We start from the raw sequence: 19,641 nt of genomic DNA on the forward strand, positions 1-19,641 counted from the left end.
CACTGGTATCTGTACACGGGTGAGGTGTTATCAGCGATTGATAGTATTCTCTGTGTAAGTGTGTATATAGAGATAGCTGTCAGTCACTGATAGGTCTACACAAGAGAGGTGTTATCAGTCATTGATAGACCTCTCTGTTTAAGTGTGTTCATAGATAGCTGTAAGTCGCTGATATCTGTATATGGAGGAGGTGTTATAAATGATAGCATTCTCTGCTTAACTGTGTATACATAGATAACTGTCAGTCACTGATAGCTGTATACGGGGGAGGTATTATCAGTGATTGATAGTATTCTCTGTACAGTCCCTGACAAAAGTCTTGTCGCTTCTTCTTTATTTTGTAGAAACTCCTGGTATTAACCTGACTTTTAATTAATCAATTGGTGTTAGAAATAGCTCATATGAAAAGCTAAAGTCCTCCCAAATGATGTTTAATGCACTGAAATAAATTAGTTTCACTGAAAAAAGATTTATCATTTAATCAAGACAGAAAGGTAAAATTTTGGCAAGACAAAAGTTTTGTCGCCTATACAGAAAATGAACAACTTTACTGCAAATCCAAAAATATGTCAACAAAATAAGTAGTGGTGCTGTGAGATCCAAATTTAATATCTTGTATGACTTCCATGAGCTTGAAGGACAGCATCCATGCGGTTTGGCAAGGATTCATACAATTTATTGATGAAGTAATCAGGAATAGCAAAGAAAACAGTCTTGCATGCCTCCCAGAGTTCATCAATATTCTTTGGTTTCGTCTTCCATGCTTCCTCTTTCATCCTATACCACATATGCTCAATGATGTTCATGTCTGGTGACTGGGCTGGCCAATCCTGGAGCATCTTGATCTTCTTCGCCTTAAGGAACTTTGATGTGGAGATGGAAGTATGCGATGGAGCACCATCCTGCTGCAGAATTTGGTCTTTTTTATGGTTTGGAATATAAGAGGTAGCTAAGATTTCTTGGTATTTTAGACTATTGATGTTGCCTTCCACCCTGCAGATCCCTCGCACACCCCCATACTGGATGTAACCCCAGACCATGATTTTGCCTCCACCAAACTTCACTGTTTTCTGGGTAAATCTCGGCTCCATGCGGGTTCCAGTAGGTCTCCTGCAATATTTGCAGCGACTGTGGTGTAATTCAACAGAAGATTCATCTGAAAAATCCACCTTCTGCCACTTTTCCAGCGTCCATCCTTTTAGCAGGCTGTGGCCCTTGGCAATTGCCACACGGTTTTTCAATTGTCTTTTGTTTAGTGCTGGCTTATGGGCACTGATTCGACCATGGAAGCCATTTCGAGACAGAATCCGACAAACTGTTCTGGTTGACACAGGGACTTCAGTTGACCAGGTCTCGTGGAGCTCTGCTGCAGTGGAAAATGGGCTGGCCTTGGATTTTCGAGCCAACAAACGGTCCTCTCGAGTAGTTGTCTTGCGGGGTCGGCTTGACCTCGCCTTGTCCAAAACGTCTCTTCAAATCTTTTTTTTTATCCTCTGAACTTGACGCTGAGACACATTGAAGGTGTCTGCCACATCAGCAGTGGATCAGGTCTCCAGCCTCTTGATAATCAACACTTTAGTCTCCGGGTGAATCTTAGGCATGTTTGCAGAGGTCTAGTTGCAGTTGATGTGAAGGTCTAATGTACTGGGGTTCTTTTTATACACACCTGAGACCTAATTGATCCATTATTAGTCACGGGTGAAGCTCATATGACAAGGCGACAACACTTATGTCTTGGCAAAAATTGACTCAATGGGCTTTACCAAGCTGTGAATATTAGAATACTTTTTGTCAGTTTCGTTTTGCACTGAAACATTATTACAAAAGCTGTTGGGATTAAAATGAACCATTTCTTGTAACAAAATCTTGATTAGAAATATATTTTAGCGGCACTTCAGGTCAATTTGTACACAAGCGACAAGACTTTTGTCAGGGACTGTATAAGTGTGTATACAGAAATAGCTGTCAGTAATTGATAGCTGTACACAGAGGAGGTGTTATCAGTAAATGATAGCATTCTCTATGTAACTATGTATACATAGATGTCAGTCACGGATAGTTATACATGGGGGAGGTGTGATCAGTGATTGATATAATTCTCTATGTAACTGTGTATACATAGATGTCCGTCACTGATAGTTATACATGGGGAGGTGTTATCAGTGATTGACAGCATTCTCTGTAAGTGTGTATACAGAGATAGCTGTCAGTCACTGATAGCTGTACATGGAGGATGTGTTATCAGTGATTGATAGCATTCTCTGTGTAAGTGTGTATACAGAGATAGCTGTCAGTCACTGATAGCTGTACATGGAGGATGTGTTATCAGTGATTGATAGCATTCTCTGTGTAAGTGTGTATACAGAGATAGCTGGCAGTCACTGATGCTTGTGTACAAGAGAACTCAGAACGAGCGGAAAAATTAATTAATCCAACAAAGGAGGCAATATGGACAATCGCATAACATTAGTCAGTGCCTTGTATTAACTTTGTCTACATGATAAATGACATTTACTGCAGTGAGAGAACCCCTTAAAGAGGACCTTTCACCTGTATAAACGATGTTAACTGAGTATGCTGCCATATAGAGCGGCGCCCGGGGATCTCACTGCACTTACTATTATCCCCGGGCGCCGCTCCGTTCTCCCGTTATAGGCTCCGGTACCTTTGCTTCTTAAGTTATAGTAGGCGGGTCTTCTCTTGTCCTGTGGGCGTCTCCTTCTCCTAGGCTGCTGCGCTGGCCAATCGCAGCGCACAGCTCACAGCCTGGGAGGTTTTTTTGTCCCAGGCTGTGAGCTGTGCGCTGCGATTGGCCAGCGCAGCAGCCTAGGAGAAGGAGACGCCCACAGGACAAGGGAAGACCCGCCTACTATAACTTAAGGAGCAAAGGTACCGGAGCCTATAACGGGAGAACGGAGCGGCGCCCGCGGATAATAGTAAGTGCAGTGAGATCCCCGGGCGCCGCTCTATATGGCAGCATACTCAGTTAACATCGTTTATACAGGTGAAAGGTCCTCTTTAAGGCATATACAGTGGAGAGACTGCTGATGACCTCAACAAAGTAAACCACATGAGTCCTGTGTGGCCTTCTCCACACATAGTTTTAGGTGGATAGCACCACAGAAGTTTTATCAGAAAGGGTAGGATGTGGAAGCTCCCTAGTTCTTGAAGGGTCATGCCTGTATGCCCACACTATAAGCTGATTCTGTTCCTTGGATTCATGGTAAGTCTAACAAAAATAGGCTAAAAAAGACCCCAGGGCATTAAAGATCAACAGATAGGTGCAAGTACAGATGACTGCATTGTAGCATCGGGGATTTCAACAGGGATAGAAAGAATTAGTATCAGAAGACATTTCTACAGTGTTTTTGTAGTATAAAATTAAATTAGCAAATGTAATGATATTCTCTAAATTACACATTAAAAATGGAATAGTGCAGTACAGTTAACTCTGGTAGTGCCATATGGAGGAAAGAAGCAGCTAACTGGTACTCCATTCATAGGATGGGAAATAAAACCCCTGATCTTGTGATCGATGGATAAGTCTAAATCTTGGCTCAACCCCTTTCAACAATGCGTGAGATGGGCTCAACCTCTTTACAAGAGGCGTGAGATGAAGCTCCGGGATCCTAAGGTAAAAAAACATCCCCACCTACAATATGCCATTGGTAATGTTAATGTCTTATGCAGTCACATAATAAATAATCTGAATTGTCAAACAGCTATTGAAAAGTATACAAAATGAAGTATGCATTTCCAATGATATGGAGCTACCAGGGAGACATCACAGAATAAAGGCTAATAACATATCATTGATCAGAACAGTAGAAAACATATTCTCTATACGTGTACAAAATGCACCAAAACTATTAACTAAGTGCACCAAAACAATAATAAACGTGTCAAAACGGTTTTTATTCTTGAAATATTTATTACAAATTTCAGATACCTGAAGCATATCAGCAATATTTGCATTTTCAAGGAATCCTGCATAAAACTCTTATACAAGAAGAAGAGAATATCTATGGAAGAATGTCCTTTATGCAGTTATCACCAGGCAATGACAAGCCACATAGTAATACCAATACATTCATGATTTCAGGAGCTTAACAGAGCAAATGTGACTTCTCAAAAGGTGAATGAAGCCTGTAAAAAATTCTGATTGGTTTCCAATCCTATGAAATGCTTTTTGTTGATATGTTAATTACAAAAGTGCAATTGTTTCCTTTACATTAAGACTACATACAGCCAGGACTGTCTTTTTAAGAAACATATAAAGTGTGATTTTGGGCAAAAGTAAAAACATTTGTAAAATGGCCCATTCTTGCTGAATTTGAGTATATTCCTCTTAACTGCAGATTTTATTTTTGGCTCAGACTAAATGTGAATATTTTCACTTCTTGCCTAACATCACACTTCGCTGAATCGAGCTTCTAATGTATTCCAACATCACGTTAGGAATTAATAGTTCACACTTTACAAGCATAGGAAGCATAGTCACAAGTCAAAACAAAACCTCATACCCACAAAGTGACTATGTCCAAGTGCATAACACAATAGGTTGCCCATCTGGGAATAAAACACAAGGTCATCAAGGTCATACTGTACATGAATGCAGAGAAATACTGAAATGTATAAGACGTACAAGGGGAATTATAATAAAATATACATAGTACTTAGATACCAAAAAGAAATATAGCTTAGTGGTTTTCTCCATGGGTAAATTCAGAAACAATTAGTTATTACAATTGAATATTGAAGGGGTTGTCTGAGAGTAAAAAAAATAAAATAAAAACTAGCTGCAGGAAATAAAAAAATATAAAATAAATAATAATAACATAAAAAAAACACATTACTCAACTGTGAAATCCCCCGTTTCCCTAGCGCTGATGCTCTAGTGGTCCCTGTTTATTTTCCCAGAGCAAGACCATTCTGTACCGACCACTGACTGCTGCAGCCAATGACTGCCTCAGTGGTCAAGTGTGTGAACATCAGTGGCTAAGACTGGTCACCTGATGCTACGGCATGTTATTGCTCCAGGAAAGTAAAGACCAGTGCGGAGCAATGGAAAACCAGCGCTGGAGCAGCAGGGGATTTAACGTGAGTAATGTTTGACTTTTAAACTTTTTAACATTTCTTCCACCTACTTAAAGGGAGTCTGTCACCAAGAAATCCATCAGACAAAATGTCGTGTAGGGCTAACTCAACAAAATGATTAGTGTTGGTCGAATCAAATTTCCTTGTGCATCGATTCTCCCTGAATGGCGGTAAATAAAAATATAAAAAATCATACTTACCTCATCCGTTTGAGCCTAAAGAGCTGTACCCCACCATCTTGATTGAAGATCTCACGTGAAATCCCGTGCACAGTGACGCATGACGTCACCAAGCTGGCCGATGTGATGACGTCATCACGGGCCGCACGAGATTTCACACTAGATCTTCAATCAAGATAGAGGTGGCCGGCTCTTCTCGATCAAATGGATGAGGGCAAGTATGATTTTAGGAATTTTTTTAAATGTTATACTGTGTCTTTGCTGTCAGATGCCACGATCAGCTATGAATGCAGCATCTGAGGGATACAATGATGGGGAGCGGCGCAATCACCAATCCCTGTCATTGCTCCCACTACTTACAAAAAGCGCTTACTTTGTCACAAAACAAATTTTTTTTTGTAAAATTTGGCATAGCAGCGAATCAAAATTTTCAATACTTTGCTCGTCACTAGTCATGATATCTTTCAATCAGTGATCTGATTCTTCATTGTGGAGAAAAATGACTTTTAATCCATTTGCAAATGAACGGAAAGCCACTCTGTACACCCTTGCTCCTCCTGATTCCTCTGTCAGCCCCTCCCTCTCCTTCTTGATTGATGGGGCCAGGTGATACGGCTATGCAGGAACCTGGCCCTGTCAATTAAGGAGAGGGAGGGTCTAGCGGAGACACCAGGAAGGGCAAAGGTGCACTTAAAGAGGACCTTTCACCGATTCTTACCCTATGAACTAACTATACCGACATGTAGAGCGGCGCCCGGGGATCTCACTGCACTTACTATTATCCCCGGGCGCCGCTCCGTTCTCCTGCTATGCCCTCCGGTATCTCCGCTCACTAAGTTATAGTAGGCGGAGATACCAGTCCCTAAGTTATGGTAGGCGGAGTCTGCCCTAGCGCTGGCCAATCGCAGCGCAGAGCTCACAGCCTGGGAGGTTATTTTCTCCCAGGCTGTGAGCTCTGCAATGCGATTGGCCAGCGCTAGGGCAGACTCCGCCTACCATAACTTAGGGAACGGAGATACCGGAGGGCATAGCAGGAGAACGGAGCGGCGCCCGGGGATAATAGTAAGTGCAGTGAGATCCCCGGGCGCCGCTCTACATGGCAGTATACTTAGTTCATAGGGTAAGAATCGGTGAAAGGTCCTCTTTAACTGCTCACTTGCATATGGATCTCCATAATAAAGCATCAGATCACTGAATGAAAGGTATCATTACATTCAGCTCAGCCAGTCCCAAAAGACACCGTGCCTGGTTTAACAGTGAAACTCCTGGGGACAGACTCTATTTAATTTCTTGAACTTACCGACAACATGATCCTGTACTATTCTGCCAGAAAGCTATCCTTTACACATTAATATATAAACCAATATCACATTTTGCATTGAATAACTTCATTCATATCAAGCCACACGTTTTATGCCATGAAAGGGTCCGACCACGTCTAAGACAAGCAGAGAAACAACTCCTAAATCAGGAAACATTTTTCAGATTTCTTTTTATAGGGTCTTTTGCGGTTGTTTTGAGCATGAAATGTGTGAAATGTATATGAACAGTTCATATGGCCATTGTGCGTGGAGTCGAGGAGTGATGTGTGGGCAGGATCCTTAAAGGGGTATTCCGGTTAGATTAGGTTATCCCTTATCGACTATTAGATCACTGGGAGTACAGCGGTCTGCTATCTCCGGAATTCCAATAGAAATGAATAGAGTGGCTACACGCATACCTGACAGTCCCCTCTGGTCACTTCAGGGGGGCTGCAGGGGGTATGGGGCTTCCCTTCTCGTGATCGGTGGGAGTCCCAGTGCTAGGACCCCACAATCTAATAGTTATCCACTCTCCAGTGAGTGGATAGGCAATAACAATCTAACCAGAATACCCCTTTTGCAATATTGTTTCATTATAGCTTTTGCCACTGAAGGCAATTAACTTTAAAGTGAACGTCCACAGATTTTCACTTTTTATCTCTTTGACTATGCAAGTGATTTAGAGCTTTATACAAAAAAAAAAAATTATAATTGAGGACCTCTTAATAAATATGTTAATATATTTAATGGCATCTAATGTTGGATCTAAAAATAATATGTTGTTATAGGGAAGACATTCACTTTAACATTGCCTAATTCAGAACATAGTAGGGATCAGATTATAATGTAGATTAGTGTTGAGCGAATAGGATAAATTTGATTTGCCGCAAAGCCGAATTTCCTCAACCTGAATAGATGCCGCAATCATGTATGAATGCGGCATTTGAGGGGTACAATGATGGGGGTGGTGCAATCGCTGCTCCCTGTCATTGCACCCACTTCTTACAAAGAAATGCACTTCGTGACAATGTAATTTGTCACAAAGCACATTTTTTTTGTAAAATTCGGCAAAGCAGCCAAATAGAATTTTCAAGAGCTTCGCTCATCTCTAATGTAGACATCAAAATGTTCTAACTATGCACCAACACACCCAACGTTGTCATCATGTTCCCTCAGATGGATATATGACATGAAAACAAAATCAGCACTTTCTAGAATGGCTGGTGCTACAAATTTTTAAGTAGAAGCAAAAGAGCATATAACACAATATGGTGGTCACATTTCAATGGTATGCAGCATCAGACTGAAGTCCCTTGGGCCCACCAGAGGAAATGATTCTGAGGGCCCACCCATTGTGTATATAGGACTTTAAAGGCCCTGTTTTATTAGGGGTCCATTACTGTCAGAGCTTGGGCCCACCGGAAGATCCTCTGGTACCCTAGTCAGCCAGTCAGGCCCTGATGGTATGACTAGGTCTCAAGACAAATAGAGCTAGCATTTTGAGTTAAAGGGGTTATCCAAGACCTATAATGCCTTCCCATATGCCTGGGCCCCTCACAGAGGTTGTACTTACCTCGCTCCCCAGCACCCGCGTCGCTTCTGATGCCAGCATGGCTGCCGCTGCCTCAGAATCTCCCCGATTGGGTGGGGGTGTGGTGTATTACCAATCGCAGGCCATGATGGAAACGAGGCTCCCTAGGTTCACAGGTGCCAGGGTGCGAGGTAAGTACAATCTGTGTGAGGGGCCCGGGCATATGGGGGACATTATAGGTCTTGGATAACCCCTTTAAGACAGGACAGAATGCATTTTTATCTCACTATAGAAGATGAGCTCATAAACACACATATATACTGTAACAATTAACAAAAGTGCCAATTAAGGGGCCCAAGGAAAATAGCCTCCTCAATTCTTTACATCATATGACATCTTTTGGCTTGGCTGATTGGATACGTAGGCTCACAGATAGGAGGACATGTGAAAAAAGATGTTTTGCCTTTTGCCATTTCGGGAGGCTAGGTCATAGATGAAGCTCTGCTGTAGTTTTTGCTTATCAACATCATTTGTCATAACCACCAATGTGTTAACGTTTCTTGAATTTGATTCCAATTTCTCATGAAACAACGTCAATACAATACTGCAACATTCTAGCAATACCATTGACATACTGCAGTTTACATCACAACCACTGGATGGCCACACATAGACTTATATAGGATAGACATCTTGTGGCACTATATCACAAAATCATGTTTTTTTTTAAATCTTGGGATATGTTTAGGCAAGAGCAAAGAAAAGATAGGAAACATTTGTAGTACAGGATATTGTTATGCTAGTCATATCATTCAGTATTAATAATATCTAACACTGAGCATGCAATGTGATTGCAACATATTACCTTAAAGCTACAGCTTCCCAACAACCATCACTAACCTGTACCTAGCTTACATTAAGGATATGTCCACTCTGCTAAAACATTAGAGGTCTATAGCTATAGATATGCAATAAAGATGTACAGTACTTAGTAGACTTCTATTTTCAGTTGCTTCCTTCAAATTAACATACGACCTAGAAACATAAGCCAGTGCAATACTGATGGTAACTTTTCATTATAAAACAGAATTTTAATAGCAAAACCCCAAAAATACTTAGAATAAAAAAATAAAATGTCTTACACGTGGATGCTCTTGAGGTGTGATACGGAATCCGACTGAACATATTGGTAGTTTATAGTACAAGTTTTAGGTTCTTTTATTTTAAACATATTTTACATGATATAAAAATATTAATCACAGTGCGCTTTTACATTGTTATTGCTATAAACAGAAATGCTGCACAATATTTTTAGTGGAAATAAATTATATAGTCATTATCTTGATACAAAAAAAAAAAAAATCACAGGAAAACCATGGACTTGCTTTGTCATTGCACATGACCCATCAAGTCCTTAAAAAACTCTTGGTCGATCTTCAAACTTGGGTCCCATTTTACATACTGCACAGTGCATTTTTCCTCACTCCACATGTGGTTTCCAATGCAATAGTAGATCCAAAAGTTAAAATAAAATTAAGTGTTCCTTGTTTTCAGAGGCATATGGATCATGTTTTCTGTGGTAATTAGTTCATGTGTGGTCTTTTCCAATATGCAGGTACACAGCGGCAAACTTCTTCACTATAGTAGAAACCAGGATCACAACGTTTCGGTCGAGTTGTACAAGGGGGTCTATAACAGCTGCAAAAAATAAAAATTGTCCTGATTTACAAAATGTAGCCATCATATTTCTAGTCATGTAACAGCAGAACCATATAATAGTCAGTCAACTGCTTCCTCACCAAATGATTGCTGGTTATTGCCATTTATTTAATTACTGCCATTAAAGGGGTTTACCGAGATTTTTTTAACTGATGACCTATACTCAGGATAGGTCATCGGTATCTGATCGGTGGGGATCTGACTCCAGACGCCCACAGATCAGCTGTTTGAGAAGGCACCAGAGCGTTGTGTAGGCCACGTTCATCAGTCACATGGCCTAGGTGCAGCTCAGACCCATTGAAGTGAACTGTGCTGACTTGTGCTAGCAATGACAGCCTCTGTAAAAAGGAACAGCACTGTGCCTGGTCAGCTGAGAGAAGGCCACAGTGCTACTGCGAGCATAGGTGCCTTCTCATACAGCTGATCGGCGGGGGTCCCGGGTGTCAGACCCCCACAATCAGATAATGATGATCTATAAAGAGGATAGGTCATCAGTTAAAAAAAAAAAAAAACTTTAACTGAAACTATCTAAAATGAGTCCCATAAAAGCAGTATTGTTCATGTCTTCTTTGAACAAACACAAGTCCATATACCTATCTTACTAGAACAGTGCGCGAATGTACATACAGTGACTGAAATAGAGTAATCTACACTATATACACCTTATATCTATACTACTGTATGTATATTATGTATATTTCGATATTTAAGTACATAATATATAAATATAATGAGACTGAAAATGTGAGAACCAATATGCTTATGGTGGCCACCAATACCTGCTGATCTAAGCGGGACCAGTTGATCATCTAAAATGTATGACAGTATCTCAACTCAAGATGACAGGGGACAAAAGTATCAGGCTTTTGTATTTCAAAAGGTGTCTGGTGGAGGCTTTTTCCCCTCTCCTCATTCAGAACACATGCTCGGCTGAGCTTACTGGAGACCTATACATATCTATGGAACATACAGTAAGGGCATGTTCACATCTGTGCTGGAGCCCCCGTTCGATGCATTTCGATTTAGTCAGAAATAGAGGAGCTAAAAGTTCTGCTTGCAGGAATTTTTTCTCTGCTAAAAAGTGTTCTGAATGAAAACTGAATGGATCTCATCATAGTCAATTTGATCCGTTTGGTTCCTTTCCTGTAAGTTATGTGCCAAATACGACACTTCCGTTATTTTGCGTGTTGTGCTCTCATATAACGGAGCAGAACAACGAAAATAAAGAACACATATGTGAAAAAGTCCTAATGAATGTCTTTATTGCTGATCTCCTGAGAACCTAGGAGTGAGGCACATCAGATATAAAGTTTATATTAGAAAGTGAAATATATTTCTACAAAGCTCAATATTTGACCCAATGACAACATTCTGTCCATATACCTGCATGTTTGATGATTGAATCTCTTTCCTCTAAGGAAACATTTGTTTGGGGTTTCTAAGCATTCACATGCACATTTAATAGGATTCAGTGGCTGGTGTTTTGGGCAGGTCTTTTTACACACGCACTGGCATCTCTCTTCATCATACTCTTTGTTGGCTCCACAGGAAGTTGAAAGAAGTTTATGTTTGCAGACACATTGACAAGAAGTTCGATCCAGCTCTTTATGAGGACCACAACTTGAAGGCAACAAACCACCTTTACAGACACACTGACAGGTTTCTTCATCTAATTCCTTGTTTGGCCCACAAATGTCATGGTACGCCTCAGAGGAGTCTATGGAAAATCAAAATAAATATATAAAGCTAATAGTAAAAAAAAAAAAATTGCAAATACACTGTTCATTGTAATAAATAAGTAGATTCGCCTAACATTAACCTAATGTGCACGGGCAGCTTAAAAGTGGAGCTATTGGTATCGTTTTTTTGTTTGCACATATGGTGCACCTCTGTGACATCAAAGTCCAGGGGCTGAAGATTGAACCAAGTAGGTATGGTAGGTTCGGAGTTAGGAGTCACCAGAAACGCAAAGTTCCCAATGGGTTTCCAAGTTCAGAATAACTGCTGTACTGTATACCAGGAGGGAATGGACACCCATGGATCAGATTGGGCTAGAAGTAATGGTTGTTATAATCTAGGGATCTGGAAACTTTATACTTTGATCTCTCCTGCGGATGACCATGTTCTTTGACTCATTATAAGTACGATGCATTATAGGAGATACTTTAGAACATTCGTTTCTGTGTCTATATATTAACACTATACATAAAAGCAATAAATAAATGATACTCAAGGGATAAAGGAAGAAAAGGAGGATACTCGAGGGATAAAGGTGGTTGTGGTGAAAGATCTTCTTAGAGTGAGGTTATACAATATTATCAGATTCATAGAAATCATTCAACTCTAAATAGATAGATGGAAGACACGCAAAGAATAGGCTTTTATGTTATTATAATGGAGATCATATTGCACTTCTGTAATTTTCTTATCTTGATAATATATAAGAACTTGTCACACTGCTACATTATTCGAAGTAACAAAAACATAAACCCTACTGTGATATTACATCATTACTAATAAGTATAATCATCCAATATAGCACATGATTTATGTAATATATAGCTTATGAGCTGGAGATCCCTGGAGATAAATATACATTAAGAACAAACAATTACTTACATCCTGAAAGAAAATTCTCCTAAAGTCTTTTGTATGGAAGAAATCACTTACCTGATTCTTCATGATGTGATGAAAAGTCATGATGCTGTATACATTTGCACAAATGGTTGTTCCAAATATGGCTTCTGGGGCAGGTCTTATTTGCCACTTGACATCTGAAAATGGTAAATTAGAATGGGTATTTTATAAAAACTATTGAAAAAGGTCACATTACTAGGAATTTTATGAATTTAGAAAAACATGGCTTAGGAACATCACCACCCTTGTCCACAGCCTGTGTCTTCTATTATAGCTCATCCCTATTCACAATATTTAAGTAAGGAAAACCTGCCATGTTTAGAACAAAGTGGCTCTGAATTCAATTTCTAACTAGAGTATGAAGCGTTTTTCTGGTCATTATTATACATTATCTTCTGGCCTGCTGTTTGTGTATTATGGAATCTGATGTTGTAGGTATGCCCTAAGAGGTTGCATTAATCAGGATGATGTAATTGTGTGGAAATGACTTCTCAACCACAAATTTTTCATTGCTAAAATCTAAAACAACAGACATCCATCAAATGATGAAAGTGCTGTAAGGAGGTCTCTTAAAGAAAATAAGGTAGGACGTATCATGTGTCAGAGATATTTCATTAAAAATATGTTGGTCTGTTTATGCTTTAATGGGAGATCAAAAATACCTTAATAGTATATGTTGGACTCACACATAGTACCTATAAGGTGGAAGAAAATGTGTTTGCACTCAAATATACCAATGCTCTTCTGAAGGACTAATAAAGTACATAAACAGCATAGGCGTGACTAAAAGGACATGGACTGCCATAACTGCTAACCACTGGAAAATCCCCAAGGGGTTGTCTTACGATCAATATTTATCACCTATCCAGGGGATGGTGATAAATGTCTATTGCTGGTGGCCACTGCTGCAATGCTCCACTGATCACTAGAATAGGGGTCCAGAGGTCATTGCTTAATCTCACTGCACAACTAAATAAATGAGGAGTTTGAGCACAGGCATTGCCTCTTCATTCAACAGTGGGCTTGCTTGACCACAAAGGCCTGGGACCCCCAGTGATCAGTCAGGGATCCATTGGTGAAGTTCCCAGGAATTACATATTTGTCACTTATAATATGGTATTTATTGTGGAAAATCACTTTAACAATAGGATGCATATATTTAAAAAACAACAACATAGGCCCTTATTCATTAAAACCGGCATCTACTGCATCAGTCTTGATAGGACCTGCGCTGGTGGATGAGCCATGTCATTTATGGTGAGGTACAGTCCTCATCAAAAATTACATGGCTTCTCTGGCAGTCCATGCGTCGGAATGAAACCTACAGCAGCTCCAAGCTATCGCCGATTTAAGTCATCATTTACGCCATTATGCCTGAAAGAGGTCCTAAATATTCTGTTGTAACTCCCATTAGGATAAAGCAATCTAAACAAACAAACAAAAAATATGTTACATATCTTGACGTATGTATAATCGATTGCATTACATGCAATGCTGAAAGTGATCTCCATTTTCTGGCAGACACATTTGGACATAGCGCTCCATGTATCAGCAAGCATATCGGGGGGGAAAAGCAGCAATTTCTCGTCTGATGTTTTCCTTCAAATCTTCAACAGTGCCAGACTTGTTTTGATAGACTTTTTCTTTGAGCATAACCCAAAGAAAGAAGACTGGTGGTGTCAGATCTGATGACCGTGGTGGCCAATTCACTTTGAAATTACCCTGTTGCTGTAAAAGGACTAAATTTCTGCCATGCTCCTTTCCGACACGTGACATGCTGCTCCATCTTGCTGGAAGTAACCTTCCGATAACTCACAATCATCCAGTTGATTCACAAACTGTTCATAAATGTTCATGTACACATCGCACCAAGAAGACATGCTCCTCAGTACTGTACACCACCATCCTGATGAGAAGTTGAGTGACTGAGTGAATAGGTAAGGGGTATGCACCAGAAAGTTGCATCGGAGGTGAAACATTGCAATGACTATCCGATGCCTACCTCATTGCTCCGACGCGGGGCTTCCCACCTTGTTCGAAGCTCCATATACTGAAGAGCACTTTGCACATTGTTTCGTTCAGACTGCTTCATCCTATTACAAAATATTTGGGACCTCTTTTGAGTGAATCTCCCTGTATCATTGTATTCATCAAGAATCATCCCAACTGGGCATTATGCCTTTTTTTAATAGGGTTGATCCTAATGACAGATGCTCTATGCAGATGACTATGCGGTATCTTTCTCTGCAGCCTGTATTTTTGCCTATAAATGCATTCACGCTTTAAATACTCTGATGTGTACACAGTAAGATGAAAAATCTCAAGGGCCACATGTACTAAGTGCTCTTGAAGCTGTGTGAGACATTAGTGTCCTATCGATAACCCACATGTCACTGCTCTGAATGAGCATCACTTATCTTAAACTCAGCACAGATGTTCCTGACAGGAGATTGTGACTGGCTGCAGAAGACGATGAGATTATAAAGCAGCCTTTATTATGAGCCTTGTGGCTCATGAGTGCCTAAAGTAAAGCCTGATACACTTAGCTTTTTTGATAGGATTGGCTGGTGCTGATTAACTGTATTACAAACTGGTGTTACATGCTGTAATTTGTAACAATTGGGAAAACTAAAATATAGGTTTAATGCTACAGTCTTATTTGGACTTCCTCATACAATAAGCAAGTATTGGCCACTGAACATGGGAATGACACTACTGAGAATTCAAGACAGGAGATCAGCTCCGTAGTGAAATATAAACTGAAACGCGTTTCAGCCAACAACTTTCAGAGCTGCAGCCAATCACAATCATCCTTCAAACCTGTGCTGAACTGAACATACATCAAGTCAGGACAATTAAATGTGGAGTACTGCGAGGACAAGAAAGAGGGCATCACTTCTCCTACAGCAGGGATGCCCAACCTGCGGCCCTCCAGCTGTGGGAGATGTTGGGAACGGTAGTTTTGCAACAACTGGAGGGCCGCAGGTTTGGCATCCCTGTCCAATAGCCTATAATAGATGGAAAGAAAATAAAATGTGGCATCAACTGTACAAAATATCAAATGCAGATAATATTCCAAAGAAATATCATATCTGACTGGATAAATTTGTCTCTGACTGAATCCAAACTGAATCCAAAACAGTTGTATCAAAAATGTATCCAAAAGAAAAACAAAACTGAATTCTCTCATTTCACATAGACTGAGATCCAAACTAAATTAATATTTAACACATATGTTTGCCTTTTTTGCTAAGAACATTATCCCTGGCACAGGCAGTGAATCCTTAAAGGAGTTCTTCAGCTTCTTAGCAAATTTTGGCTGCACCCCCTCCCCTGGATTTGCAGATGAAAGCATAGTTAACTGCTCATCATAGCTCAGTTTAGGCTCCTTTGGTCCACCAAGCAGCATCTCACTGGGTATTGTGCCACTTGGGGAACATGTGACCCCTGTCTGTGCATGAGCCAGGAGAAGCACAGTGGTGGACCAAAGGAGCCCTGAGTTGCAGGGAGTATGCTTCCCTCCACTGGGATCAGGGGGTGGGGTGTGGGGATGGCAGCCAAAATTTGTTAAGAAGTACCTTTTAAAGTGCTTGTCCCTAATCAGGCTTATAATCACACATTTTGGCCAATTTCTTAGTAAGCCAATTAACCTTTCAGTATGCTTTGGTGTCTGAGAGGAGACACAAGCAACCATAGTGAGACCATACAAAATTCATACAGATACTGCCCATTGTCAGATTTCTACGAGTACCCCAGTGATTCAAGGCAACAGTGCTAACCTCAAAGCCACCATACTGCTCATTCTATTTCAATGACTCAACCCTAGATTAGCATTCTGCTGCCATCAATCTCAGAAACATGTCGAATATTCCAGTATTTAGTGAGTGCTTTTCTTACTTCACCCTGTCCATGGTTAAAAGTGGTGATGAATCTCACCTTTTCTTTTTCATCTTGCCTTTTCACGTTCTTAGGTCCATATATCAATTGGTTACGATTGGAGTTTGCCTCTCGGTAATACCCCCTTTGATGGATTGTTCACTATATCCTCTATTCCTAAATCGATTGCTCAGGTCCTTAGCTTGTATTTTAAAATCCTCTTCCCTAGAGCAGATCCTTCGGATCCGGAGGAATTTGACAATTTGAAGGATCTGCTCTAGGGAAGAGGATTTTAAAATACAAGCTAAGGACCTAAGCAATCGATTTAGGAATAGAGGATATGGTGAACAATCCATCAAACGGGGTATTACCGAGCGGCAAACTCCAATCGGAACCAATTGATATATGGACCTAAAAACTTCAAAAGGGAAGATGAAAAAGAAAAGGTGAGATTCATCACCACTTTTAACCATGGACAGGGTGAAGTAAGAAAAGCACTCACTAAATACTGGAACATTCTATGTAGTAATAATATACTCCATCTATATCTACAGAAGACGCTGTCAATTACATTCAGAAAAGAGAGAAATTTGAAGGATTTACTGACAAAGAGTCACCATGTTGGCATAAGACCAAATCGAGCCTTTGGCTCAAAGGGTCCCCAATGGGGCTGCCGACCCTGTGGTTACTGCGTAGCATGTCCAAATGTATTCAGAACTACGACTTTCACGAATACTGATAGTAATAAAACGTTTACGATTACACATTCGATCACCTGTAATACGATTGGAGTAATATATCTAGAGAGCTGCCCATGTAACCTCCTATATGCGGGTCTGACATCAAGAGAGATGAGAAGGAGAGTGAGAGAACATGTACTAGGGATACAGGCGGCAAAGGATGAACAGGATATTTCCAATTTAAAGACGATTCCTCGGCACTTCAAACAATATCATAATTGTGATGGATCTCTTCTATAGGTGAGAGGGATCGACAGGGTACTTTTAAATATTTGGGGAGGTAACTGGTAGCACCTATTGGCGCAAAAAGAAATGCGTTGGATCTTTATGTTGAATACCATGTCTCCAGAGGGACTCAATGACAGTGTGAGTTTCGTACCGTTTCTATAGGTTGGGATGTTGGGTGTTTTGCTCTGGGCCATGTCCATGGAGAAACTATGGGACATTGTGTGTCCTCAATTAATTTTGGGTTTTAATTGTTTTTAAATCTGCACTCAATGACACATTTTTGTTTGTGTTTCTCCCCTCTTTCCCTCTTGTTCGCCCTCCTTCGGTCCCCTCCCTTTCCTTTTTTTTCTCTCTCTTTACAGGGGCTTACATATAATATGAGGATCGACATGAATACATGGCAGTAATTTTTTGTGTGAATTTAAGGACTTTTTATATAGATGCGTCTTGGATTGGGTGGTCCACATATCCTTGTACACAGGATTTTATGCACTGTACTGTGTACATGTACTTGTACATTATATAATATATACACCTTGAGTTGGGGATGTAATTATGGTATTTATTTGTTTATCAAACTAGGGTTTTTTGGTTATTAATGATTATGTTATACATACATGATATGGAGTAATAATCGCGTATTGTGGTCACGTTCGTCTGATTGCCTGATTGGAGTCGGGAAGGAATTTTTTATTCCCCTAAAGTGGGGAAAATTGGCTTCTACCTCACAGTTTTTTTTTTTGCCTTCCTCTGGATCAACTTGCAGGATAACAGGCAGAACTGGATGGTCAGATGTCTTTTTTTGGCCTTATGTACTATGTTACGTGGGTATATTCAATAATTATGGATTAATAGATTTTTGTAGGATGGATTATGTCACTGTATTTTAAATCATGCACATTATTTGTCTATATATTATCTATTGTTAGTAATATTTTTATGGAATAATTATGTAAACCCTTTTTTATATATATATATATTTTTATTTTTTTATTTTCTTTCTAGCATGGATCATGTTCACTTTATATGAGAGTTTTATATTAATAATGCATGGTGTGTGTATTATTAATCGAATATTGGCTGTTGTTTTTCAAACTTTAATCAGGTAATGTATTGATTTTTCACTTTCACGTGTGGTTCACTTCACTTAGCATGGCAATGCACTTTCACGGGTTTTGTAATAACCAAGACGCATGACATTATGTTCTTAAGATGAGTGAATTTGATCACAGATATAAGTTGAATTGTAGGTGATGACACAGTGTACCTTCTGGACCTGGGAGAGAATGTGAGGTGCGTTCCACTGGGGAACGCACCGAGGCGGACCCAGACATGACTATCATGAAGCAGGAGTGGCTGCAACTGATGTTGCCAACATAGATCAAATGTTTTTGTTTATTTATGCATGGGCATGAATATCCCGCTTGGATGTATGAGCGACTTTGATGAGACTCTGTGAGGGAAATTTTGCGGCCATTTAGCATGTATGTCTGGACGGCATGTGTGTTCCAGGATGGAACGCAACACGTCACTTCCGGTTTGTACTTCCAGGTGGAGGGTGCGGGGTGGAGGGAGACGCCATGGGGGAATTAAATGAGGTGAGCATAATTAGGTGCTTTGAGTTATTGGGTGCAGAGAGGTATATATATATGTGGACTGGCTGGGTACGATCATTCACCCCCTGATAAAGCATTGAGCGAAACACGCATCGGGGCGCAGGACACGTGGCTGGTATGATATTGTGATATTGTTATACTGTGATTTACTTGGCTGCTATAGGATTGATATACTAATACAGTATATGTTTACTTGCACAAGCACTTTTACTATATAATACTGTGTGTATTGCTCCTATATGTATGCTGTTTATAGAAAGTAATATATTTCTTTAATTGTCAGCCCACATTGCCTGCCTAGGCGTTTTGTAATTTTTTTAAAATCATGTGATAATAAAGAATTGTTAATTTATATATTTCCGGCTATTGCTATTTCTTTGGTGTTATATTTTGGGTCGTAAACCGGAGATACTTTTTTGGCCCTTGAATTTGGTAGGTGTTATTGTATTGAATTAGTTTCATGAAAAACTGGCATTCTTAACCAAGTTAAAGAAAGGGTAAGGGGGGACACATCTGTAAAATAGATAATCTCTTGTAGTAGCTGTGCTTAAATCTAGCCTCACAGATGTTCATACTGAGAGGTGGTTACATCTGAACTGTTAATCGTCTACAAGCAGGAAGGTTTGAATGGGATCTTTTTAGAATTTTATGATATGAATCAAGAAAAGGAAAGCTACACAACTCCTGCAGTTAGATATTATGCCATAGGACCTATGG

The 19,641-nt window shown here is 40.0% G+C and overlaps 1 protein-coding gene across 1 annotated transcript in view; it reads right to left on the reverse strand.

The window, feature by feature from the left end:
• Window positions 1-9,452: 9,452 nt before the first annotated feature.
• The window catches only part of VEGFC (vascular endothelial growth factor C), a 157,037-nt gene continuing 146,848 nt past the window's right edge, over window positions 9,453-19,641 (reverse strand). Inside the window, exons 5-7 of the mRNA XM_040418695.1 lie at window positions 12,498-12,601; window positions 11,211-11,544; window positions 9,453-9,806 (exon numbers count right to left, since the gene is read on the reverse strand). Coding sequence (XP_040274629.1) covers window positions 9,692-9,806; window positions 11,211-11,544; window positions 12,498-12,601 — 553 coding nt within the window. The 3' untranslated portion in view covers window positions 9,453-9,691. The remainder of the gene's footprint in view (window positions 9,807-11,210; window positions 11,545-12,497; window positions 12,602-19,641) is intronic.

The sequence above is a fragment of the Bufo bufo genome, chromosome 2 (assembly GCF_905171765.1).
Source record: "Bufo bufo chromosome 2, aBufBuf1.1, whole genome shotgun sequence".
Classification (NCBI taxonomy): domain Eukaryota; kingdom Metazoa; phylum Chordata; class Amphibia; order Anura; family Bufonidae; genus Bufo; species Bufo bufo.